This window comes from Callospermophilus lateralis, chromosome 11 (assembly GCF_048772815.1).
Source record: "Callospermophilus lateralis isolate mCalLat2 chromosome 11, mCalLat2.hap1, whole genome shotgun sequence".
NCBI lineage: Eukaryota > Metazoa > Chordata > Mammalia > Rodentia > Sciuridae > Callospermophilus > Callospermophilus lateralis.
This window is the reverse complement of record NC_135315.1, coordinates 39,837,739-39,863,499: the sequence shown is the minus strand read 5'-3', so window position 1 is coordinate 39,863,499 and position 25,761 is coordinate 39,837,739. Positions and strand designations below refer to the sequence as shown.

Genomic DNA, 25,761 nt, shown 5'->3' with positions numbered 1-25,761 from the left:
GTTATTTCTGTTCTTTTGTCAATCCTTTTCCGATTTTTTAAAATTATCATTAAGTCTTCAGCTGGTCAATATTTGTGGAACCCACCGTGTTCCCAACCCACTTGGGAAACAGATAATTAAAATATTCCTACTGTGGTTTTTCAAGGCACTATCTGCTTATTTGTGTGGCATTGCTTTCTCTGGCAGTGGAATAGATAGGGGAATTTGCCCCATCTTGCATTCTCTTCCCTTTCTTTCTGCTTTAAGAATGGCAGTATAGTGGGGGTGGGGGTGGGCTTGGGTTGTGGCTCAGTGGTAAAGTGCTCACTTAGCACATGTGAGGAGGCCCTGGGTTTGATCCTCAGCACCACATATAAATAAATAAATAAATAAATAAATAAATAAATAAATAAATAAAATAAAGGCATTGTGTCCAACTAAAACTAAGAAATAAATTTAAAAAAAAAAAAACCTAAAAATGAATGGCAGTATAGCAGTCAGCAGTGGTGGTGGTGTATGCCTTATAATTCTAGCAACTCTGCAGGTTGAGACAGGAGAATCACAAGTTTAAGACCAGCCTCAGCAACCTAACAAAACCTTGTCTCAAAAAATAAAATAAAAGGATTGGGGGTGTAGCTCAGCAGTTGAGTGCCGTTGGGTTCAATCTCCAGTACCATGCCAAATAAAGAAAAAAGAATAGCAGCCCCATGGTTGGGTATACAGGAAATTGAAGTAGTGTGACAAACACTGGGTGTAGTAGGAAACATATTTTGAGCTGTTGGAAATGTTTTCCCCTCATGAGTGTTCATTTAGGAACTTTTCATCGTGTAAACCTTCCCTTCCTTAGGCTCACAACCTATTTAGATGTACAGCGGTGCCTAGAATATTTGGGCTATCTAGGCTATTCCATATTGACTGAACAAGAGTCTCAAGCTTCAGCCATTACAGGTAAGCGTTGGCTACTATTCAGTGTATGATTAGGAACATTTTTAGACTCTAGTTTCAAATGTTACAAAGAATAAAAGTAAACTCACCTTCCTTAGTTTTCCATGTCTACACTGTATAAGTTTTCCTCAAGATTTAGTACTTTCTTTTGAGTTGTGATGCCTGATTTTATTGTTTGTCAAAAAAGAAAGAGTAGAGCTTTTGTTTCTAATATACTGCCTTGGGATACTCCACTGATGAAGATGGGGAAGAACTATGGACATTAAAGGGTTTACCAATCTGTCTTGCATTTTAATTTTCTTTGAACATTAAAAACAATGCCAGGCTGGGGTTGTGGCTCAGTGGTAAAATGCTTGCCTAGCACGTGCGAGGCCCTGCATTCGATCCTTAGGACCAAATAAAAATCAGTTACAACTAAAAAGTAAATCTTTTTTTTAAAAAGGCAGTGGAAATTACTGTCATCAAAATGCCACTTAAAAAGAAAGAAAGAACAATAAAAATAAAGGTCCATAAACAACTAAATATATATATAAAAATTTAAAAAAAATAAATTTGGAGGGCTAGGGTTGTGACTCAGTGGTAGAGCACTTGCCTAGCATATGTTAGGCCACTTTAAAAAAAAAACTTAAACACTTGATCTTGATTTCAGTCTGGAACTAATTATACGTTTATCAACTTTGTAATCTTTTTCCTTATTAATAAATCTTTCACAGATCTTGAATTGTAAACCACACATTTTTGCCAAAGCAGTGTACTTCATTTAAAGGAAATTCATAGGTATGAAAATAAGAAATTTAGGGCTGGGGATGTGACTCAAGTGGTAGCGCGCTCGCCTGGCATGTGTGCAGCCCGGGTTCGATCCTCAGCACCACATACAAACAAAGATGAAAACTAAAAAATAAATATTAAAAAAAAAAAAGAAAATAAGAAATTTAGCAATTGGTCATTATAGGATTTTCTTATATACCAATTGATGGAAACTCTGCCATGTGTTGTTACAGGAAGCTCTTACAAGAAGCTAGCCTTTTTTTTTTTTTTAATAATGTTATTGTATTTTTTTATACCTTTATTTTATTTGTTTATATTTATGTGGTGCCAAGGATCAAACCCAGAGCCTCATGCATGCTGGGCAAGTGCTCTATCACTGAACTACAACCTCAGCCCCAGAAGATAACCTACTTAAACTGACAGAACAAATACCCTTTCAAGTTCTTAACTAATTATTAGTATTTAATTCGGCACCAAAGAGTAAGCAGTTAATTTCTAGCCAGCTGTGGGGTTCTTTCACTCAAGAAGATGTTGTGAACATCTTTGCATATCAATAAGTATACTTCTATATAGCTTTAATGTGAAATATTGTGCCATTGTATAATATTCTATAATATACTTAACTATTACATAATTATTGTGTATTTCTATCATTTTGACTTTGTTATAATCAGTAGTGTCTATGATGGGCTCTACTGTTGTTGTACCTTTGGGTATAGCTTAAGGAGCTCTCTTTACCTCAAGAAGAGATGTCCCATTTTCCTAATGATACAATATTGTTTCTGTCATGCTTTTTTTGACAGATTGATGCCTAAGAACCCAGCTAACCCAAGAGTAAAAATCTCTTTCCAGCTCCAAGAGGTTGCAGGTTTCAAATAGCATTCATAGTTGATAATTTGTTATGCCAATAATTTTTTTTTTTGGTAGTACTGGGAATTGAACCCATAGCATTACACATGCTAGGAAAACTCTCTACTATTGAGCTACACTCACATTCTGTGTGACAATAACATCAAATTAGATAGGATATAATGTTAGATATATTCATTGTAATTTTTATTCATTTTTAGGATATTTTCCTAGTGAAAATATACTACTTATTGTATGCAAACTATCATTTTTTACTGAAAATTTATAGTCAACTTTCAGAAATGCATCTTTTCCACTAAGTTATACCCTTCTGCATTATATGTAGTACTTTATTTTACATAAGTTTGCCTATTTTATGTGTTTTTGTAGATTAGATACCGCATAAAAGTGATAAATAGCGATACCTTATTTTGAGAAGTTGGAATGAAGGCTCCAAGAATCTGGTACATATTTACCAGATATAGTTTCTTTTTCTTTTTAGTAACAAGAGATAAAAAGATAGACCTTCAGAAAAAACAGACTCAAAGAAATGTGTTCAGATGTAATGTAATTGGAATGAAAAGCTGTGGGAAAAGTGGAATTCTTCAGGCTCTTCTTGGAAGAAACTTAATGGTGAGAGTTCTCAAAATATAGAATTATATCCAACAAATTTCTGTAGTTTACATAATTATTATAGCCATTATTAACCTTTTTAGATGATTACTAGAGCTCATTGCCCTATATATATTAGTAAAGTGTTTCATTGGTGTTAGTCGTGTGTGTGTGTGTGTGTGTGTGTATTTATTTATTTATATATATATTTATATTTATATATTTATATTTATATTTGGTGGTACTAGAGATTGAACTCAGAAAGCATGCTCTACCTTTGAGCTGCATCCTCAACCCTTCTAGTTTTTGTTTTTTATTTTGAGACAGGGTATTGCTTGATTGCTGAGGCTGGCCTTACAGTCCTCCTGCCTTAGCCTCCCAAGTAGCTGGGATTAATATGCATGTGCCACTGTGCCCTGCTCTCATTTGCCTTTTGTCTTTTTCTTCTTCTTCTTCTTCTTCTTCTTCTTCTTCTTCTTTTTTTTTTTTTTTTTTGTTTTTATTTTTGTTTTAACATATACAGGGCATGATGTCACAGGAAGGCCAATATATTCTGCTTCCTGTGATAAGTAAACACAGATTTCTGTTGGGTGTATTGTAAACAGAGAAGCCATTCATCAGGTCTCCTCTCCTGAGCACACCCCTCATTTTTAAAAAAAACAGTTATTTAGGTGATGATTAAATGACTACACATACAAAAGCACCTCAAATAGTCCTTGGCAGGAAATAAATGCATGGTAAATCTTTCAAATTGAATACTAATACCTAGTTCTGTTTACTTTGAGTAAAACTGACATATTTCCAGATGAGGCCAGTATCAGACCAAACTATAGTGTAATGTGAATTGTCAGCAATGGCTCTAGAATCTACTTTCAAAAATACAGTTTGCTTCCTCTTAACCTACTGCTTTTACTTTGTGCAAAACAAATGCATATTTTGTCTTTGACCCTAAAAACTAAAAAACATAAAATTAACATCCCTTTTATACTGATAAATAGTATTTAGTATAGAGAAGAATGCCCTTTTATTTATAACCCACCTACACGTGTGTATATTGATGAAAACTAGTAATTCCTTCCTATAAATATTGAGATGTTTGGTTCTGTTTTCAGAGACAGAAGAAAATCCGTGACGATCATAAATCCTACTATGCGATTAATACTGTTTATGTATATGGACAAGAGAAATACTTGTTGGTAAGAAATTCTCAATATAAAAATTTTAATTGGTACATTTTAAAATGATAGAAACAAAATGACTTTAATTTAATGTCCTAATGTAGAATCTGTGTATGATTTCTCCCCCTCCTCGTTTGTTTCTTAGAATATTAATTCCTTTGATCTATGTGATTATTACATGAATATACATATAAGTAAAAAAATCACCTGTAGAAAGTAAAACAGAAGAAAATGAACTTACTTTTTAGTCTTCCATTTTGACTTTTTAAAAATTCTACTGCTATTCACTAAAAATTAATATGAAAACAGTGCTGATGCTTGGTTGTTTACCTATAATCTGAATCAAGTTTATCTACTTAGCAGGAAGGAGTATAGCATAAAAATGTATGAAAGGGTCTGACTGAAAAGATACCATAAAATACAGTAAAAAGAGGTTCAATATAACCTTGGTCCACCATTGATAAGTTCTGTGACCTTGGGCAAGTGGCTTATTCTCTCTGAGCTTATTTCTTAATAAGTTAGCTCCTCAATGAAAAGTTTCTAACAAATAATAGACATACTAGAAAATTCATTTGTCTATTTCTTTTTGAAAATATTTATTTTACCAAATTATCACATTGAATATTACACATATTTTATTCTTTCTGATGTTTGTCAGCTTCTTATTACATCCCTTTGTCTCCTAGTCTCCTATAAGTATAGTTTTAGATATTGGGTACTTAGTTAATATTGTTGACTGTTAATTTTCCTGTTTTATTATTATTTTTTTATTTTTTAAATATTTATTTTTTAGTTGTTTTTTTTTTTTAAAGGTGGACACAGTATCTTTATTTTACATTTATGTGGTGCTGAGAATCGAACCCAGTGCCTCATGCATGCTAGGCGAGCACGCTACCACTTGAGCCACATCCCCAGCCCCCTGTTTTATTATTATTACACTATTTTTGCAAGTTGTATCTTTCATGTCTCTGACTATGCATGCTATAATAGTGTTTTATTTGAATATATTCAGTCACAGCTTCTTTTTTCCCCCCAGTATTAAGGATTGAACTCAGGGCCTAAGCACATGCTATACCACTGAGCTACATCCCCAGCCCAGGATATTTCTTCAGGAAATATAATAAACATTGAAAAGATAAGGCAATGCAGTACAATCAAATGACTTTAATTAAAAAGTCTTTTGCTTAGTGGTTTTGTTAGGAGAAAAGTTAGTGTGGTAGGAAAAATAATACACTTGGCAATTATATCTGAATTCACATTTTGGTCTGATGACTTCTTAGGTATGTTGTCTTTTGTACTTGACTTATTCTAACCTGTTTCCCTATCTGTAGAGTGTAGACAATATACAGAAAAGGCTTGCCAGCAGCACATCAGTCAGTCACTGAATGCTAGCTTCTGTAGATTCTTAATCACCACCATTTTTAATGCACAAAATCAGCAAAAAAAAATACTTGTTTGTTTATACTTTCTACTTCTAAAAATGGTCTGAAAAGTTATGATTAACCAGGAGTTTTTTATTAGGATGTCCAACCAAACAATTATAATACATCATGACTTTATCAAAATTGTGATACTGTATTGTTTCTCATTATCTTTTTTCTTTTTACCAGTTGCATGATATCTCAGAATCGGAGTTTCTAACTGAGGCTGAGATCATTTGTGATGTTGTATGCCTGGTATATGATGTCACTAACCCTAAATCCTTTGAATACTGCGCCAGGATTTTTAAGGTTTGTAGTTCTTATAGACTATGATTAAATATAATTTTATATGGGGTTTTAATGAATTTCATGATGTTTCCTAACCAGAAAAATGCAACAAGATAATTGGTAGAGCTTTTAAAAAATATATACATCTTTGCCCAATTCCTGAAGGTTCTGGTTTTATTCTGCAATGCTAGAGTCCCAGACATATGTACTTTAAAAATTTTCTTCCACACGTGATTCTGATTTGCATTCCTGGTTAAGAACTTTTGCTTTAATGGAGGGTTTTCTTAGCTGTTAGGAATGCATGTGGAGTATGTATTGCCATTTACCCAAGAATAACAGCCAGAGCAAGGGGATAAACCAGAGACTTGGAAAGTGTATCAGTCACTTTGAGATTATCAGCAATATTCAGTAGGAGGTAAAAGCCACAAATAGAAAGGTATTTATTCTAGTGTTATTTTTTAATAGCCTGAAAATAAAATATTCCATATATCTAACACTATTAAAAGATGGTTTTCTAGCTGGGTGAGGTGGTGTATGCCTGTAATCCCAGCAGCTCAGGAGGTGAAGACAGGAGTTTGCGAGTTCAAAGCCAGCCTCAGCAATTTATCAAGGCGCTAAGCAAATCAGTGAGACCTTGTCTCTAAACAAAATACAAAATAGGGCTGGGCATGTGGCTCAGTGGCTGAGTGCCCCTAAGTTCAATCCCTGGTACCAAAAGAAAAGAAAAAAAGATAGTTTTTTATATTATGATAAAATAATCTAGAAGATTAAGCAACCATGAAAAGTGATAGTTCTGAATTCTGAAAAATAGGGGAGATACAGTGTTACATTTTTAAAGAATTATACCTAACATGACTGCAACTATATAAACATATATAAATGCATGTACTCAAGAATTAGAGGTAATATAAAAAAAATAAAATAGTCATTTTTAGTTTAGAAGTTAGGCGGATTTCTCTTATTTCCAAATGTTTATTGTGTTTTTTTTAAAAAAAAAAATTTAGTTGTAGTGAACACGATACCTTTTATTTTATTTATTTATTTTTATGTGGTACATAGGATCAAACCCAGCACCTTGCACGTGCTAGGCAAGTGCTCTACCACTGAGCCACAATCCTAACCCCTATTGTTTTTTTTTTTTTTATTTGAGAAATATATTTTAAAATTATAGTGAATCTAAAGAGTTAGGATTGCTTTCTTTTGTTACCTACATTGGAAAAGTTGGGCTAATCATATTTATTATATCAGCCTGTCCTAGGCCACTACCAAACTTTACCTCTTGGGTCATTTTTCATCTTTGAAACTATTGTTACTTTGCCTATTCAGAGAAATTTTTTAGTTCACATTGAATTGAATAGTAACTTTTGAATTCTTCATCAGATTTTGATTTCATTTTTTTATTTCATAGCAACACTTTATGGACAGCAGAATACCCTGTTTAATCATAGCTGCAAAATCAGACCTGCATGAAGTTAAACAAGAATATAGTATCTCACCTACTGATTTCTGCAGGAAACACAAAATGCCTCCACCTCAAGCCTTCACTTGCAATACTGCTGATGCACCTAGTAAGGATATCTTTGTTAAACTGACAACAATGGCCATGTACCCGTAAGTACCTGCTCTGTCTTCATTTTCATGTTGCATGGTTCATAATAACATTGCATGCCATTATTAGCCATGAGGGGGGAATCTTTGACATATAGAAGTTGTTCAGCAACAGAAAGAGACTTTGTAATGAGAAGGTACAAATTTGAGCAAATCCAAGTTTGGTTTGGGTACCATAGTAAAATAATACAAACAGTGCTTCTTACAATGTTTGTATATTTTTGAGTAGGCTATAGCTCTCTTAACAGGATAATTCAATAAAGCACAGCCTCCCACCCAGCATTAAAAAATAGTCTTAGTGCAATAAAATGGGGTTAACATCATGTTGCTTTATGCATTTCCATACACAAAGTTCATTTTTATATTTTTCTGTTGATTAATTGACCTTGAGTATGTGAAGGATTCTAAAATCTTTTGTCAATTTATGTTGAACAGGTGATTTCAGGATATTGTGTCTTCTTTAAGTGCTATTAAAAAAAGTATTTATAATTGGAATTTCCAGTATGTAAATGTTTTGCATTAAGTATTATGAGCCACAAATTTCATGTACATTTATTATATATCTATACATACATATATGTGCAAGCACGTAACTGGTTATATTCATAATTTACTAACTGCCTTAAAATTGCATGATTCTTAATGGCATTCTCCTCAAATAGTGTGTTTGTATAAATTCTGTTTTGTAACAAAATAGTTTTTCAGGCAGTGCGTTTCTCAGGTCTCTATAGCTTATGCTATATTTTATTATATTAGTTTCTAATTATTTACCTTCTTATGAAAACTACAGTGTAAAATAGAGTAATAATCAAACACTGCTACAAACTGAGGTTTTCCAGAAAGGTGTTAAGTTGTAAAGATTTTTAAAATCAGTTAATTTTCCTGGTATTCCATTAACTCACACTTTAAAAAATGCAACAAACCTTTACATTTCTATTTTATTAGAAGACAACTTGTTCCTATTAATATAAGATAAGCAAAACTTTATTTATGTTTTACCGTTGCTTTAAAACTCTCATGTATGTTATCTACAGAGAGGATCATTACAGAGACAGACTCTCCCGAGACATGGGCAACACTGATAGAATAGAGAATTTGAGAAAAATCTGGGTCTTTCTAAAAACTGCTTTGTAAGTTACTTTTTCTTTATGACTTCTGTAGAATTTTGTTTACATTTTCTTATAGGGTGACCAAATCTCCTTTCTTGCTATAATTAACATTTAGTAATTATCTAGAAACGCACTGCTTGGTCAGATTTAACCTGTTTATTATGGTGTTGTCTTTACTATGTAAATGTACTTTTAAAAATCTTGTAAATAACTGCAACTGTGGTTTTAGATCTGCATCTTTAAAACAGTTTACTTTAATTCTTGTGTGTGTGTATATATGATAAATGTACATACATGGACACTTGTTTATATGGTTAATCCCAAACTACTTCTCATGAAGCATCTCCCTGTTGCTAAGCATACTTTGCATCTCTCCTTTTTGGTGGGTGGAGCCTTGTGTATGTTGAAGAATCAGATTCAATTTATAAAATAACAGATGGATTCCAGTATGACAGCTGGCAGTGACTTAGTAGCAGTGCTATGTTCATCATCACAAGTCAGATTTTAAAAAGGAATGTCTTGAGCATTAATTTTCAAAATTAATTCTTGTTTTTCTCCATGTTGAGAATTAGGCATTATTGGGATGCTGCTAATCTCCACAACCATGCTACCGTGTGCTGTGGTCTCATCAGATCTTACAAGCTAAGCCAAGTCAGATTGGGTCAGTCCTTTGACTGAGAAGCCTCTAAAAATGATCAGGTGTTACAGGAAGTGATGGCATTGAATCATCAGGCGCTCTTCTGAATGGGTTCTGCGCCAGTGCCTCTTCACGGGTGGTGTGATGGTTTTGTATGTCTGAGTGGCTCCGATCACTGAACAGTCATTGGAGACCCCCTACTTTGGTAGATAGGGCCTAGGTGATATGGGTTGCCCCATGTGCCTGCACCAACTAGTGCAACTCCACTCAACCAGAAAGGAGTCAGAAAGCCTCCCTAAATTTCATATCTAATTTCAATTGGATCCATTGTTGATTTTTACATCCTTACTCAGAGTTTCATACTATCATACTTAGCTGCTGTGTTTTGGTAGCAGATGAAATCAACCCTATATTTTGTTGGAAATTTATGAAGCACTTTGATTTCCTTTGGGAGCCAAGGTGCTTGATGAATTAAAGACGATATTGTTCATATCTTCTCAGGGTTGAATATACTCATCTTTTGACTCTTTTATGTATTTGTCACTCTTCTCCTTCCTGGTTTTCAGGCATGTGTGTATGCTGAGGGAGGAGGAGGGAATGGTTATTTAAATGCTAGCAAACCTTGTCTTTTTGATGGGTGCTATGGCTTATTCAATTTTTATTTTTATTAATTTAGAGGAGGGTGCCATCTATTGCTGTGCATACTTATTCCACTAAAACTCATATAATAATTCCACCCCCCTCCAAAAAAGCTAAAGTGTTTAGAAAATGTTCCCTATACTTTCTATAGGGAGGGAGGAGGAAGCTATTACTGCTTATTCTGTTTTTTGGTACATGTGGAATTCTGCACAACTTTAGCATGGCCCACACTGTCCTTTTTCTTTCTTCAAAGAGTGTTGCTTATGCCTAAGTCTTTTTTTTTTTTTTAAGTTGGCACACCCTGACTTGTGCCATATTTGTAAGTAAGAACTCAACCCTGTCCTTCTGTGTGTTTTCGCAGCCATGCCCGGTTACGCTGTATGTGCACCTGCAACAGGTGTACATTTTGCATCTGTCAGAACTTCCTCAACTCAGACTTGCTGCAATCTGTAAAGAACAAAATCTTCACTGCAGTTCTTAACAGGTTCTTAACTTTATTTACTGGGTACCAGGCATTCTGTTAAAATACAAAAAAAAAAAAAAAAGTGGATAACTATTTATTATACAGATATTCCCTACATACACAACAAACCAACTGACATCCAACTAACTTTCACTAAAATTCTCACTGTGACCACAATGTTCAGTTTTGGAAACAACCATAATAATGTTTTTAAGTTAATAGGTATATTTCAAGGATTTTTTTTGTTAATTCCTTAGGAAAGTTAAAATACCTTTCATATTAGAAGATAATATGTGTAGGGAGATTAAAATCTTTTTGCTATAAATCCTAGAAATAGATTAGGACTTTTGTAGTAATGAAAAGAGACATTCATCCCAAGTAAAAGATTGTGCTCAGCTAATATTCAGATAATGTATCTTAGCAAAACTATATCAATGTGAACAATATTTTGGTTTGAAAAAATTCTCTAGTCTTAAAACCATTTATAATTATAATCTACCTTTACTTATTTTAAAAAAAGTACTTGGAATGCTTATTTGAAAAAAACATGATTTCTGGCAGTGAGGATAAGAACCAGCTTTAAGGACTCAAAAGTATGGAAAAGGGAAAAAAAGAGATGTGAAGTATAGTTTTTCAGGTCTTACTATTGAGCCAAAACATGAAATGTTCCTATAAAATAATATGCTTTTGAAAAGAAAAAGAGAAAAAAAAAGGATGTATACATTCCCTTAAAGCAATGAACTTGAAAGGTTATATTCTTATTCTGATCATGCTGCCTTTGTTCAAATCAGTTTTATTTTTTCTGAACATTTAAGAACCTATATAGTATATATGTATCTGGTTGTCAAATTTATATGGGACAGGATTAGGGTTTTGAAGTTACTTATATATGTCATTGAGAGCTGGGCTTGATTACGATGGATGATCAAGCTAAATACAGATTTTGATTAGAAATGGGTCAGTTTTTTTTTGTTCCATTATTGAGCACTTGCTAAATAATAGACTCCATCTAGACCAAATGATCATGGTTTATGTCCACCAGCAATATAATAGTGGTGTCTATGAAATGGTTACCTATTTCTTATATGAGTCAGAAACTGGTTTTGAAGGCATTTTAAAAAGCATTTCAGTGGTTTTTTGAGCACTAGCAGCTCTGGAATAAGAATGCAGCCATCTCAGGGACTGCTTTGAAGGGATTACCACATTGATTTGTAAAGTTCTGCTTCTGTTCTTTGAGTGACACCTTGTAAAGGAGTAACCCAGATAGAGTCCCTCATGATGACTAGCTGAGAAAATGCAAGGCTAGTTCAAACCAAACAACATTCAGGAGCTCCACTGTTGGGAATCCTAGTGTTGGAAGAGATTCTGGAATTCATCTGGCCTAACCTCCTGTTCGCAAACCTTCCTCAGAGAGTACTGTTTATTTGCTTATGGCTTTTTTCTTTGGTGAGGGTTTTTGCTTTCGCTTTTATTTTTTAAAACTAAAATGTTTTCCCTATAACTTTCTCTCCTTTAGTTTTAGTTCTGCCCTTTAGAACAACATACGACTTTCTACTCCCTCATCAACATAGCAATCCTTCAGATATTGAAGACGATCATCATGTCTCCCCTAATTTTCTCTTCTCCAGGTAGAACATCCCCATTTCTTTCAGTCTTTCTAAAAATTAGATGATCTAGTGACTTCATCATTCTTGGTTGGTCTCATCTGAAAGCCCCTTAAGTTCTCAGAGTACTTCTTAAGTGGTGCCACCAAGGATGGAAAGATAACAGTGCTCCAGATGTGGTCTGACTAGTCCAGAACAGTGGGCAGTCATGTTCCACACTTAAGACGACACCTGTCCAGTGCATGAATTAACTTTTTAGTAGCCTACTGTCGACATATTATTATCTGGGGGTTAATCAAAATAAAAAAAAATTTTGTATGATGTGCTATTAAAGCAGATGTCCCTTCCTTTCTAATTGTGTATTTGATCTTTGAACTTAAATGCAGATACATATGTATCTCTATTAAATGTCATATTCTTTTTGATCCATTTGTTCTAGCTCAGTCATTTCAAACATTATTTCTATCATTTGTCCCATTATATATATTTTGTTATTTGCAAATTTGGTAGATATGTTATATTTTTCAAGTTATTAATAAAAAATAATGTCAATTACCCAGAGGTTGGAGAGAGAGAGAAGTAAAGCAACCAAGCCCTATCATACTCCAGTAGGCAAATCTTGCCAATGACAGATTCAGATTCTTGGGGAAGGAATTTTCAATTAAAAATATGTTATTATCCAGCCCATATTTTATCTTGTCTTATCAGAGATTTCAGAAAGGATTTTTCTAAAATCAATATAGTTTTTGCCTCATTCTTCTGACCCACCAATGTAGTAATTGTATCTAAATACTAAGTATTTGATTTCTTATTTTTTGTGCACGTACCTTAGCTCCCAGTAATTGCCCATTACAAACTACATATCTTATTATTAATTATAGATTGTCCATGATACTAGATTGATTCACTGTCTCTATTTTTGGTGATTTTTTTTTTCTAGGATGGTTTAATCAGCTTCTAAATGAAATGAGTTAAGATGTGCGTTAAGTTGATGTACTTACTCATAAATTACTCATAGTAAATCCTCAAAGCGAAATCAGTATATTTTGTCATATCTATTTATATACTGGAAATAATTTAATAGTCATGTCAGCACAGATACTAACATCTCTGGTAATCAAGAATGAGAAGGATGAATAGGGAAACCAGTGTACTTTTCAAAGAACTCCTTCCTTATCCCTGTTGGTATATCAGTCATTTATTTGATGCAAGTACAGTGGAATTTTAGGGGTTCTATGTTGAAGTTTCTTCCAGTGTTTGGAAAAAGATAGGTAATTAAGGTAGGTGGGTGGGGGTCAAAACTCAGTTCCTGGAGGATCCAAATGGATAATGGAAAGGAATGAAGGTAGCCAAAGTGGAAGAAACAAGGAAAGGTGGGGTCTGAGGTCCTATCTAAAAGGCAGCACTGTTCACTGGTGGCCCTTAGTTGTACAGGCCCAGTGTTGCTAGGTTTTATGATTCTACAAAAGATAAGAAATCCAGATTTTTATATGAAATTTAATAATATTTAAAAATAGCAATTTTAAAAAGTACTAATCAGAACAAAACATGTTTACAGGCTACTAGTTTGTAATCTTAGTATTAAGGCCTGGAATCAAGAAAATGAGAGCAAAAAAGGGAAAAAGGGACAGCTTATAAATGAGAGTCTCCCTGTTCACCTCTATCCCACAGTTTATTCCTTTCCTACACAAAAGTTCTTGAATAATGGGGTGAGAAAAAACCTCCTTTCCTTATTACTTGTCAGATATTGGCAGCCTTTGGTGGTTGGTCACTATTGGTTTGCCATGCTAGATATATCTTAATTCTGAAAAAGCAGAGGAAATATTTAATTAATTAATTAATTAATTAAAAGTCATTTAAGATATATTTTACTTTGTTTCTACTTAACACTAAGTCTTGTATCTTTGTTTCTAGAAATCAAAACTTCCATGCTTAGTATTTGATTTAGAATTTACTGTAAAAGATTATAAAAGTTTGTTATTTTTATTTAAGCCAAAAACTTCTTTAAATGTATGGAAAGAGCTAGGCACAGCTGGGCACACCTGTAATCCAGGCCACTCAGGAGGCTGAGACAGGAGGATTGCAAGTTTGAGGCTAGCCTCAGCAATTTAGCAAGACCCTGTCTCAGAAATTAAAGAGCTAGAGATGTAGCTCATTGGAAAAACACTCTTGGGTTCAATCCCAGTATTAACAAAATTTAAAAAAAAATAGGTAAAGAATTAAATTAATAGACAAATATCAATAGGTACATTCTGGTCTCAAATTAGTACATTGTTTTAGTACATTTTATTTAAATTTTCATCACTGAGATAGAAATCACTACCAGATACAATACATGTTTGAGGTCACATTCTCATATCTTCTTGTACTCCACCTCTTCCTCGACCCCCAATTCCTTGATTTATTCATTTGGAATATTTCCAGTACCTGCTCTGGATAGTAACCTGCTATGAAGTGGGGCAAAATTTGAAAATGAAGATAGGTTACCTGCCTTTATCTTTCTAAATATTGTATCATTACGATATTTCTTTTGAATTTTAGTTACATTTTTAGTGACTTTAGTCCATCATATTGAAACTAACTGTTATCATCTGCTCATAGTTTAGGTAGTTTCAGTGAGTAAATTTCTGAAAACTTAGATTTTTTTCTTCTTTTACCGGAAAAAAAGAAAAAGAAAAGTCTTTGTTCTTGAGCTTTTTTACTGACACTACATATTTTAATAGAAAGTACTAATAAAAATGTTTTTCTTTCTGATTTAATTGATTATGTATTCAACATATTAGAGTAGTATTAAATCACACATGGATCAATCTCACATAACTTTGTTCTTTGGTAATTATGGTCTCACCCTTAAAATCTGTGTAGGTTTATGTTTTTCTTTGGAATAATTTATGAATAACTAGAATTATTTTGAATTTAAATACATTTGGAGGATGATTAACATGGTCAGATGATTTTAATCTTCGGGAATATTACTGGGGAAAAACATCTTTTTGAATTTTAATTTTTAAATACTTTTAAAATATGAAAGTATGAAACTGGTTGTGTAGGAATGAGCTTGATTGTTGGTTTGAACTACCCAGGATATCTATCTATTAAGTATTTATTATTCTGACTTGAGAACACTTCTATTTTGCATGAGAATGTTACTGTATTGTAGTGTGCTATGAATTTTCCTTAGGCATTCATTTTCTTGTTTGTCTGTGGTACTTAGTCGCTTAGTTTTTTTTGTTGTTGTTAACACTTTCAGTCTTTTTTCTAGCTAGGTGTCTATGTATAATTCTCCCACTTCTCCTAAACTATAGTCAAGTTTTTTATTTTATAATTTATTATTTTGATGTGATTTCCTTTGAAGCATATTTTGATTTTTAGGATATTTTTTCATTCCATTTTATTATTTGCATTAGCCATATAAATTATTTGTTCATGTTATTTCTTAAGTTCAATAGTAGCATTTTACTTTGGCAACTAAGAACATAATTCACTCTATTTAAAGAGACTAAAGATATGATGGATAGCCATCCTACCATTGTATTTTTACACTATTTTTAATTTGACTATACATGACATTTATTTTAAGCCACTCATTAATGATTTACTTCATTTACTCATATTCCTTTAATAATCACCCAACTTCCTCCTTTATGTAGTTTAAACTCATGTTATTTCATATGGAAGCCCTTTTTTAAAAGAAAGAATTTTACTATCATCAGACTAAAATGAACTGCTTTTTCATAGGATTGCCTTCTGAAGAGGATGGATTCTTAGAATCTTACTGTTAGATGTTGGGAATCTAAGAGTTCTTGGAATATCTGTTATAGTAAAATAACATATTCAAGGAAGTGCTGTTTAGTTTCTTATGAAACTTTTACATTCCTTGTATGGAAGTTCTTATAAGGTTGTTCTTTGTACACAAAGTGAAATTTAAAATTATACCAGAGTTTGTGTTATACATTCTAAGTAAATAAGTAAGCTGCTACTGCTCGTAATTTTTTAAAAATTTGCCATTTGTATTAAAGGGCTTAGAAAGGTAGAGTTTGCATAATTTTATCTTAGAAAGGTAGAGTTTGCATAATTTTATCTTAACATTTAGATAGTGGAGCATTTCCTCTGTATTTATGATCATTTATAAATTTGGATTTTTCTTCTGCTGAATGAAGCATTTTTTGATACTGGCATTTATCTGTGTCCTTTCCCAAAGTACAACACTATTTGGGCATGCTCAGTTAACAGCTTGCTTATGATTGGAGTTGCAGTTCATCTTTACTATATACCGTACATCAACTTCTTAACCTATTTTGAGAAATATTTTATTAAAATATTTCATGTCTTCCAGTTCAATTAGGAGAATTATTATTAGCAGGGCTGGGGCTGGGGATATAGCTCCCTGTAGAGCAGTTGCCTGTCATGCACAAGGCCGAGTTCTATCCCCAACATTGGATTGGGGGGAAAAAAAAAGGAAGAAAGAAAAAGGAAAAAATACATACATACTATATATATATATATATATACACACACACACACACACACACACACACACACACACACACATACATACATACATACACACCACACACACATACATATTATTAGCAGTAATGACATTATTGGAAATAAATATAGAAAATGATAGGTAGAAAAATTTGAAAGAATAAAAGAAAAGAGGACCAGAATTATTTTTTCTATTTGTTTTTGAAATAGCAGACTATTTAGAAATAAAACTTTTGTTATTTTTGTGAACTCAGTATAGTGTTCAATTGAGATACATAATTACAAATGATAAAAGGTGATATATGATAACTCTGTGCCCTAGTAACTTTAAGTCCACATGCATTACAATTATATAGGCCCTTTCAAATTATTTTTTAAAAATTTGTATTCAAGATACATAAATAAATAGAGTTATAAAATTAGAAGACCATTCATACTAGTGTATTTGTTTACCTCTGAGTTCTATTTGGAAAGGATAAAATGGCAAGACAAGAGGAATGAAAAATTCAAATTCATTTTTGAGAAGTGTAGGAAAACTGATAAAAATGACTCTGTGGGTGTCTTACCTTTGCTGCTTTTAAGTATGTTCTACTAAATTTTTCTTTTCCTTAGTATAATAGCCAGTAGTGTAAGATAAGATTGGTTGAACTGCGGTTGTAGCTCAGGGATAGAAGCACTTACCTAGTATGTGTGAGGCACTGGGTTCAATTCTCAGCACCACATATAAATAAATAAATAAATAAAGGCCCATTGACAAAAATCATTGGTTGTTATCTGGATCTTTCAGAGTTCTCACCCTTCCCTAAATTCTATATGTTCAGACTTTTAGGTCTTTGCAATATAGTTTCTACATTGTCCATATAAAGTCCTATGACAGATGATAAAAAATCTCAACTAGAATATTAAAAATACCCTATTTGGAAATAACTAGAATAGATTTAATTCCTTTGGACCCTTTAGAATTTGGTATTTTATGTTTTAAATAATTACAATGATAATTTCCCTTTTTATTATTATTTAAATATATTGAGCCAATAAAGCATTTTAGTTCATGTCTTTATAGTCACCATAAATTGTTGAGTTAATCAAATGTGTTTTTGTCTGCCTTCTTTTAAGGTAGTCATTGCAAAGTCCACAGGATCGTGGTCATCCTACATATGCCATGAGGGACTGTTCATAGAAACAATTCATTTAATTGGCTGAATTGTGTAACATTTTCTTCCATCTGTATTATTAAGAAGAAACCATAATGATACCTAAATCAGAACATGTTGCTTCTCACACCAGTGTGGAAGAGAGCTTGACAGCTAAGATACAGTTGAGTCCTAAGCACTTCTAAGCCAGAATTTGCCACCTAAGAATCTGAGAGCGCTGACAAGCTTCAAATGATCAATTTAGGTTATGTTCCAGCATTATTTCTTAGGTTCTTATTTCTTAGGTTCTAAAAAGAGATACTGCTGAACTAAATGATTATATTCCACATATAGTAGGAAAAATTGGTGATTCTGCTGTATCACTGGGTACAAAAAAGAACCTTTCTATATACACACATATACACATACACAGATTTTTGACCATGTAATATTCATTTCTGTGAGGTCTAAGGAAAAGTATCCTAAATAGAAAAATTTTATAGTAGAAAGATGCTCATTATTTTTAGTAATCAGAAAATGGAGATAGCCAGAGTAGGAGGCTGGAATATAATGCAGCTGTTTAAAGTGATATTTCTATAATCTATAGAAAAATTCTTATAGTAAGATTACATATAAATATATATAATATGTACTAATATATATGTAAATTACACCTTGTGTTTGAAGCTGTCTGAAAATGCGTAGAAAAAAACTAAAAGGAAGTACTCAAAATTTAGATATCTTAGTTTCTTCCTTCTTTGCTTTATTTTCCATATATTTTCTAATGAGTGCATATTACTTTTTTATAGTTGAAAAGAAAGTAAACTTTAAAAAAGAAGAAAAGTTATACAATAAGATATTATAATTTATTCTGATGATATATGTGAGTCATTTTGAAAGAATTGTTTTTGAATGTGGAAGAATTATTTCTGCTTGAGTTTAGAGATGAACTAGATACAGTTTTATAAAACTGTTACTTTGCTTCTGTTTGAGACCTGAAATGAGAAACATAAGTCAGTTTTTTATACTTATGGGACACATTTAAGATCACACTATTCTGTATTCAGAAAATATCAATTATCTAAGCAATGACAAGTATGCCATCTATTATAAATACTTTCTCTTATAAATACAACCTGGTAGTGCAGCTTTTAAATGTTCAGTAAAGACATAAAATAGTACTCTAAGTAGCTTTTCATGTCTAAAAGTATCTTAAACAATTTGTGTAACATTGATGGAGCCATTGAAATATATTTTGAGTTAATAGTTGCCTTAAGTTTTAAACTGGCTTGTCTAAGTATGTATCTATACTGTTTGATATATAAATACATACCTCTATTTTACCTCTGAAGGCTATATCATAGCTTGGGGAAAATACAGTTACATCTTGAAATGCAGAAAAAAACTAAGCAATGTTGTCAGTCAGAAGACTTTTATTTCATGAACAATAATGCCTTCCTAAAACACAACCAAGGGAGCTATGTGAAACAGATACCTCTATGTAAAGACTATTTACCAAGAAGTCATTTTGAGGTATTGGAGTGGTGGCCCAGTGGTGGAGCACTTGCCTAGCATGTGAGAAGCACTGGGTTCGATTCTCAGCACTGCATGTAAATAAATAAAATAAATGTCCATTGACAACTAAAAAATATTAAAAAAAGAAGTCATTTTGACTTATCTTCATTATGATTATGACTAGCTATAATCCTAATGCCTTTCTTCCCCCAGATTAAAGAACAAATGTAAAAATTGGAAAACAAAAACAAAATCAGAGCTTATCAGTGAAGATAAGTACTGGGAAACCAAAGCTGAAGCAAAAGCTCCAATAGACATTTTGCCTGTGCTTTCACTTGAAATTCTGCACATCACTATTAGAGATGTAAACATTATTTTCTCATCACAGGTCATTGGTGGTCTATGAGTTTGGGATGTTGGAGTCAATTTTTCACAGATGTATATTTGTAGTTTTTGATAGTTTTGAATTATAGAAGCATCAATAAACTTCATGACTAATAATTGCTAACCTCATTTTGAATGAATACTGTGATTATCATATGTTGTCAGGTACTGTTTTGGGTATTGTTTTCAAGGACTTCTCTTACTGTTTCAGATATATCAAGACTAGCCTCAGAGTGATATATAGAATATATGTGATAGCTTTAGGTTTCCTTGTTGGTGTATGAATGTTTAAGAGTACATATAGAATTTTTTTTTTTTTTAGGTTTGGCAATTTGCTAGGGAATACATTTATTTTAATTATAGAAGGCATGAGATGCATCATATAGGGTGGCAACTTAGTATACGCGTGGGACGTTTAATTGAGAGATGTTATTTTGAGTCCCTTCTTTTATGAGTTCTGCTGTGAACTGCAAACTGTGTGCATGTGTATAAAAGGTTAAGAGCCCGGGTAGCTGAGTGGGGTGCCATGCTGTTAGCAGACGACGAAGGCAGTATTACTCACCAGGTGCACGCCGTCAGCTCTGTAGAAGATTCCATCTTCATGGAGTCATCTCCTGGTCCACTTTTTCTTGAAGCCAGGTAACATTTCCCACAACAATGGGTTGACCTTGTTAGAGGTTTTCCAGCTAGAAAAACTGAAACCTAAATATTCTCTAACTTTTTTTAAAAAAATAAAACATTGCCTGTTGAAAGAACTAACTTGGAAGGTAAAATGAATGTGTGTTATCACTATGCTTTGTGAAAAATAATTATATGAGGAATGATTTTTTTTTCTTCCTTAAACTGGTAAGAGTGAGAAATGGGAATGGCATGTGTTACTTGGTCATGGAGATGAGCATGGAGCACTGACTTGTGGAATTTTGTTTCTAGGGATGTACAGACTGCATTTTGTGATAACTAATCTAATCATTCTGTGACTGTTACTGAGGCACAGTAGTTTTTTTTGCAATTTGAATTCATACTCTTGCATATATCAGTTCAATGATGTCTCACTTTTGCTTCAATCTGTGAAACTTAGTTGTAAAATAACCTAAACTAGATAGGCTTTCCAAGCTTTTAATTCTGGAAATTTTTTACATCACCTCAGTTGTGTTCACTAAACTAAAACTTCAGTGACACTTGAATAAAACGTTCCAACCTTAACTTTAAAGCTTTATCCTCTTCATGGTAAGCTGTCATACTTGAGACTCTTGAGGGTGCTTAGCAGTGTTATTAACTGAGCATGCTCACAAACTCAGTTTGTGGTACAGGCTGTCCCCATTCTTGTCATGCATCAGATGATTTCTTTTATGTCATTACCTTTCAACCCATCATGTTACATTATGTCCTTTATTTGGTATCATTATCACTGCCTGTCTGACTAACATCAGGGTTTTGTTTTTGTTTTTGTTTTTGTTTTCTGTTTAATAAGTAGTAACCAAATTAATGTAAACTGGCAAATCTTACCCATTCCCTTTGGAATTTTTTGGGGGTAAACTTTAATGGAACCCACTGTTTCCAAAGTTGACTTTAATCTTTGCTCTTAAAAAAGTATTGTCACTTGTCGCTTAACTGCTTACAAGATAGCTTTTGGTTCCTGGGATAGAAGGTTGTACCTTAGTTACATTCCATGAATATGACCCTCAAAATTATGAGAACCCAGCCTTAATTCTCATTTCACAGGACCATGGTGGTATTAAAAAATATTAATTTCATTTACCATGTGAAGAAGTTTCAAAATTTCAGATGCCAATTCCCAAGTAGTATCAAAGACATTTGCTTTTACTAATTTGTCTGCATTATATTATTTTCTTAAGATAGTGGTTATCTAAGCAATGTGTATACATGGCTGTACTGATAAAGGTTTTGGTAATCATTACTGTATGCAATTAGTCTGACAAGTGTGCTAATACTTCCCTAAAAGTAGACTGTTATATGACTGGTGTGAGATTTTCCTACTAACCATGTTTTAAATATTAATTATATTTTCTGACTACAGGCATGTGACACAAGCTGACCTCAAGAGCTCCACGTTTTGGCTCCGAGCAAGTTTTGGTGCTACTGTTTTTGCAGTTTTGGGGTTTGCTATGTACAAAGCATTATTGAAACAGCGATGATTAAAAAAAAATACTGACCCTACCAAAAACAGATACTTTTATGTACATTCTGAATGCTTTAAATTCTGCTAGAAATATTGAGATATTTATACATGCAGAGTTACTTTATTAATATTTGTAATTCATGCATAAGAATATTTTAATGATAGTAATAACTACAGTATTGGCTAGCATATGGAAAGAAAACAGCTTCATAGCCAAACTAAAATGGCTACATTTCAGAGGCCAAAAGGGAATATTTTGTAAATAATGTATATATTCAGGTAAAATATGGTCTCCCAAACTGAGTTCTAGAAATGATGTTTCTAGACATTTCTACATGGTATTGTTAATGCTCACTTGGCTCACTCTCCTAGGTTTAAGTCATTCCAGAGATTATATTTACTCATGGATCACTTATTTATTTCACATTTACTCAGAACGATCCTTTGGGTACATGAGACACAATTTGCCATTTTCTCTCTATTTTTAAAAACACACAAGTCAATGTCTGCTTACCAACACAATTTACTTTCAGTCACTTATGATAGGCCAGCCTTGAAGCCGTTGTGCAGTCTAGAAAATTGTATAGCTGAGTGTATACTCTCCTTTAAGGAGGCAGTAAGATAAAAGCAATGAGCTGATGAGTTCTCTATGTGACTATGTTGCTTCCTTTGTCAGTATGTGAAATTTTATAGCCCTTTCAATCAAATGAGAAAAATAATTTGTATATTATCACTGTTTTTAGTTTAAATAAACAAGTTACCCTTACTACTGTTGGAATTTCCTCCCAAAGTATAAATCATTCTATAATGGCTGTGTCTATTATAGTATATTACAGTAGCTGCATGTGTCATGAAGTGTTCTATATCTGCTAGGATAACCTAGAAGCAGCACTTTTTTAAATGGTAAAATAAATCTAATGAATATAAACTCTCATGATAAACCTATTTTTTTCCATCATTGACCTTTTCAAGTATTTAAATAAATAAATGCTGTGTACTGTGATCTTGAGTTTTTTGTCTTACAAAGTAAATATTTCTGCACAGATGTGAGTCCAGTCCTCTGGTTTCTATCTTTATTAGTTTGAAAATATTTTTATTCAAAAAAATTTGGAAAATAGTGAAGTATGATTTATAAGTTTAAGAGGATATCTATTTAAAAGTTATAAGGAAATCTATTCTTAGAAAAGGTCAATAGTTTTCCCCCATGTATACCATAATAATAGGGCTTCGGTTGTGGTTTCCATGTTCATTTTCTCCACTAACATAATTTTTCTTCTTTGCTGTTTTGAGGAACATTTTCTCATAAGATTAGACTTCCCAAACAACTAGTGACAGTATAACTCACTAACTATAAGCTTGTAAAGTAGTATACACCACATTTTAATGACAATTAATTCTCCCAAGTTTTTTTTTTCCATTTCGACTGCAATATTGTTTTAAATGAATGTGCTTTATAGAAAATTACATTTCTGAGAAAGAGAGGAAAGAAGGTAGTTTGCCAAGAGGCAAAAATGGTGACTCTGTATGTTTAGATTTTCTCTCTCAATCTTTTCATTTGAAGCTAAGTCTTTGATTCACAAGAAGGCTGGGTGGCAAGCAGAGGGCATCCTCACTGCTTCCTCCTCCTCAGCCTGTAGGCTCATGTGGACATTTTCCTTTATTCCACATGCACTTTAAGGACAATTAACATGGGGAAATACAATAATAGGCTTTCTTGACTTTCATAATTGCTCAGAGTGCTAAGGAAAAATGAAGAAAATAAGACTGAGAATTAAAAGGAAATCTTTGATTTTACACCAGTTGCATTATCTTGTAAATGGACAGTTTTGAGACTGTTTGCTATGATGTTTTAACAAGTAATACAGCAGTTTTGTGAAGAAATATCACTTTGAAGGTTTGTAGTCCTGTGGCTAAAGTAACTTCAAGGGTTTGTTGCTTTTTGCCATTCATGTCTTTTCTTTTTTCACATTTGACCAAAAAATGAGTAATTTTTTATATTGTTGGTGCTGATAAATGCCAGAATAGGAGTAGGCTCAGATGTAAGGCATTTGGAGAGCATATCACCGTTTTGAAATGGCTTGTGAAAGAAGTAGGCCAGGCCCAATGATGCACGCCTGTAAATACCATCTATTCAGGGGGCTGAGGCAGGAGAATCAAGAGTTCAAAGCCAGCCTTGGCAAATTTAATGAGAACCTATCTTTAAAAAAAAATAGGACCATGGATATCTGGACTATCTGTGCATATCTACATGTCACCTCATATCACCTGTTAGGGAATGCACCAAAGAAGATATAACCTGATGAGTCAGTCTTGAATGAAATGAGAATTCTCTTGACCTGAGGGAAGGCAGCTGAATAACGAATGTCAGGGAGGAAACAGAGGTGAGTGCACAAGCTCCGTAGTAGAGCATGAGTTTTCTCTGGCCCCTAGAATACAACTGTGGTTAGCTTTGATGTCCCTTTTGTATGAACTGCATAAGTCAGTATAAAGTTGTCTTCAAACTATCCAGTTGTTCATCTGTATCCATGAAGGATTGATCCCACTCAAAACCAAAAATCCAGCCAGGCATGTAATCCTAGTGACTCTGGAGGCTGAGGCAGGAAGATTGCAACTTCAAGGCTAGCTGCAGCAATTTAGTGAGGCTCTAGGCAACTTAATAAGACCATCTTTGTGTGTGTGTGTGTGTGTGTGTGTGTGTGTGTGTGTGTGGACACAATATTTTACATTTGTGTGGTGCTGAGGTTGAACCCAGTGCCTCATGCATGCTAGGTGAGCACTCTACCACTGAGCCACAACCCCAGCCCCAAGTCCCTGTCTTAAAAGGGAAATTTATTTAAAAGGATGGGTTGTAGCCAGGCACAGTGGTATGCATCTGTAATCCCAGCAGCTGGGGAGGCTGAGGCAGGAGGATCACGAGTTCAAAGCCAGCCTCAGCAAAAAGCAAGGCACTAAGCGACTCAGTGAGACCCTGCCTCTAAATAAAATACAAAAAAGGACTGTGGATGTGGTTCAGTGGTCAAGTGCCCCTGAGTTCAATCCCCAGTACCAAAAAAAAAAAAAAAAAAAAAAGGCTGGGATGTAGCTCAGTGGTAAAGCACCCCTGGGTTTAATCTCTAGTACCAAAAAAAAAAAAAAGGGCTGGGGATATAGTTCAGTGGTAGATCATTCTGGGTTCAATCCCCAGAATTGAAAGAAAAAAAACACTCACAAAAACTCTGTTTTTCTTCTTTAGCATTTTTATTCATAGTTTACATTTGCAATTTATAATCAAATAACCCAGTGATACAAGTAGATATGCTGTATTTTTTCCATAAAGATTTGACAGTATATGAGACTTTGACAACTACTAAATTCTGTGTTAGCATGACAACAGTTATAGATAACATATATAAACAAAACTGCATTCTAAACAAAACTGCATTCTAATGACTGTGCACACTGAAATTTGAATTTCATGCAATTTTTACCTGCCACAGAATATTTTTCTTTACCACTTACAGTGTAGGAGACATTCTTTGCTTATATTCTATACAAAAATTTTTAGTGGTCTGGATTTGATCAACCCCTAGTGTAACTGATGGAAAGATACATGGCAGCATTTATTAAGCATCAAATTATCTGGTTGTCTTAGAATTTGAAAAATTATAGTGCTAGGAAAGATGTAAAAATACTGCAGTCATGTTTTGTTTGTATGGAAACTAAGATTGGGCATATAAGAGACTTTTTTTTCCACTTTTCCTGATTATATTGCCTGCAGCAACATGGTGCTCTGACCAAGCTGGGGTTAATAACCTCAAAGGGCAATATGACATTCAGAAGGTAAAGGGAGATCATTTCTGCTTCTGAGCACTTGCTTGGAGCTATTCTGTTGGTCCTTTATCGATGTTTGTTTTCAGTGTGTCCAATTTGTGTAAATGACATACATGATAAAAGAATCTCATGAGAATGTTCATTGTGAACTCCAGTTACCTGGGGAAAATACGCCCCTGTGTATATAA

General features: G+C 33.4%; 1 protein-coding gene and 1 non-coding gene across 8 annotated transcripts in view; one reads left to right on the top strand and one right to left on the bottom strand.

Annotated features, from left to right (window-relative positions):
- The window catches only part of Rhot1 (ras homolog family member T1), a 67,063-nt gene extending 44,297 nt beyond the window's left edge, over positions 1-22,766 (top strand). Inside the window, exons 14-22 of one of the 7 annotated variants that reach the window (XM_076871270.1) lie at positions 827-927; positions 3,044-3,174; positions 4,266-4,349; positions 5,942-6,061; positions 7,449-7,651; positions 8,683-8,778; positions 10,395-10,517; positions 20,119-20,262; positions 21,662-22,766. In XM_076871270.1, coding sequence (XP_076727385.1) covers positions 827-927; positions 3,044-3,174; positions 4,266-4,349; positions 5,942-6,061; positions 7,449-7,651; positions 8,683-8,778; positions 10,395-10,517; positions 20,119-20,262; positions 21,662-21,779 — 1,120 coding nt within the window. In that variant the 3' untranslated portion in view covers positions 21,780-22,766. Of the gene's footprint in view, positions 1-826; positions 928-3,043; positions 3,175-4,265; positions 4,350-5,941; positions 6,062-7,448; positions 7,652-8,682; positions 8,779-10,394; positions 10,518-12,012; positions 12,443-20,118; positions 20,263-21,661 lie in introns of those variants that run through there. The other 6 variants (XM_076871265.1, XM_076871271.1, XM_076871267.1 and 3 more) reach the window with 6 other exon arrangements.
- On the bottom strand, positions 3,669-3,797 carry LOC143411107 (small nucleolar RNA SNORA11). Its single transcript, XR_013092821.1, has one exon. It is a non-coding gene; the product is annotated as a small nucleolar RNA SNORA11 (small nucleolar RNA).
- Positions 22,767-25,761: the final 2,995 nt, after the last annotated feature.